This window comes from Numida meleagris, chromosome 6 (genome assembly GCF_002078875.1).
Source record: "Numida meleagris isolate 19003 breed g44 Domestic line chromosome 6, NumMel1.0, whole genome shotgun sequence".
Classification (NCBI taxonomy): Eukaryota; Metazoa; Chordata; class Aves; order Galliformes; family Numididae; genus Numida; species Numida meleagris.
Genome location: NC_034414.1, coordinates 53792481 through 53793785, shown reverse-complemented (window position 1 = coordinate 53793785; position 1305 = coordinate 53792481). Strand labels below are relative to the sequence as shown.

General features: G+C 64.1%; 1 protein-coding gene across 1 annotated transcript in view; it reads left to right on the top strand.

The window, feature by feature from the left end:
• Nucleotides 1161-1305, top strand: part of JAG2 (jagged 2) — a 66747-nt gene continuing 66602 nt past the window's right edge. The window contains exon 1 of the mRNA XM_021403375.1: nucleotides 1161-1295. Within this exon, the coding sequence (XP_021259050.1) occupies nucleotides 1161-1295 (135 nt within the window). The remainder of the gene's footprint in view (nucleotides 1296-1305) is intronic.

Sequence of the window (1305 nt, the reverse complement as noted above, 5' to 3'; positions counted from 1 at the left end):
AATCTCTGCGTGCTCACCGAGTGCCTGAGCCACCGCTGGAGGAGGGCAACAGCCCAGCATCAGCCATCTGCTTCCACACTGCGTGTTGCAGTGCTCCAAGAGAGCCCAGGGCTCCCAGCAGCCCTGGGGTTTGACATGAGTGTGGGTGCTACAGAACAGCCAGGGTGCTCCCACTCCATGCACTGCTCCACTGCTGTCACCGATCTCACCCTGTGTGCACACAGCATCTCCACACCTCCACAGCTGTGGGTGATCCCACTCTGTGCAGTCTTCTGCAGTTATGCATGAGCGGTACGTGCTTCTGCAGTGATGGGGGTGCACCCACCCCCAGGCACTTCTCCATGTGTGCATGTGTGTGTGCACCCTATGTGGTCCTACATGAGTGCGGGCACACATTTCCCATGTGTTCTCATATGGCCGAAGGTGCACTCACCCTGCGTGCTCCTTCACAGCCATGCATGGCCACCCAGGTGTTTGCACACAGGCCTCAGTGCACGGACCTCACAAGTGTGGGTGCACATATCCCATGTGGGATGCACACAGGGCTCCTCCGTGGGGTTCTCCATGGCTACACATGCAGGCAGGTGGGGAGCATGCAAGCGTTGCTGCTTACAGTGTGTGCTCCTCCACAGCCATGCTTTCACCCTACTGCACATGAGCACGAAACACCCTGCCTACTCCTCCATGGACCCCACGTGCACCCCACCTGCTTGCACACAAGTGTGGGCGCTTGCATTGTGCGTGCTTTCCCACAGCCACGCACGCACCCCATATGCTTGCACATGAGCACGCACCCTGCGTGCTCTCCCACAACCATGCACGCTCCCCATGTGTCCTCCTCCACGGCCACGCGTTCACCCTGCTGCACACAAGCGTGGATGCACGGACCTCGCGCATTCCCCCGTAGCCACGCACACGCCCCATCTGCTTGCACACGAGCGTGAGCGCACGCATCCCGAGAACTCCACGACCCCGCACACAAGCATGCACGCACCCGCTGCCGGCGGGGCAAAGTCAGAGCACGGCAGGCAGCAGGAGGAGCCCCCCCCCCGCCTCCCTCCCTTTAAGAGCCGCCGCGGGCCCGGCGCTGGCCCCACCCGCTGGGCCGCGGGGCCGGGCCGTCCCCCTCATTAATATGAAGGCGGCGGCCGCGGCGGCGAATGGGTAATGAAGCTGTCACTCCAGCACCTACTTGTTGGCCGTCCGCGGAGCCGAGGCGCATAGAGGGCGAGCGGAGCCCGCGGGAGGGGAGCGGCGGCGGAGGAGCGCTCCGGGCGGCCCCGCCGGCAGCCCATGCCCTGCGGC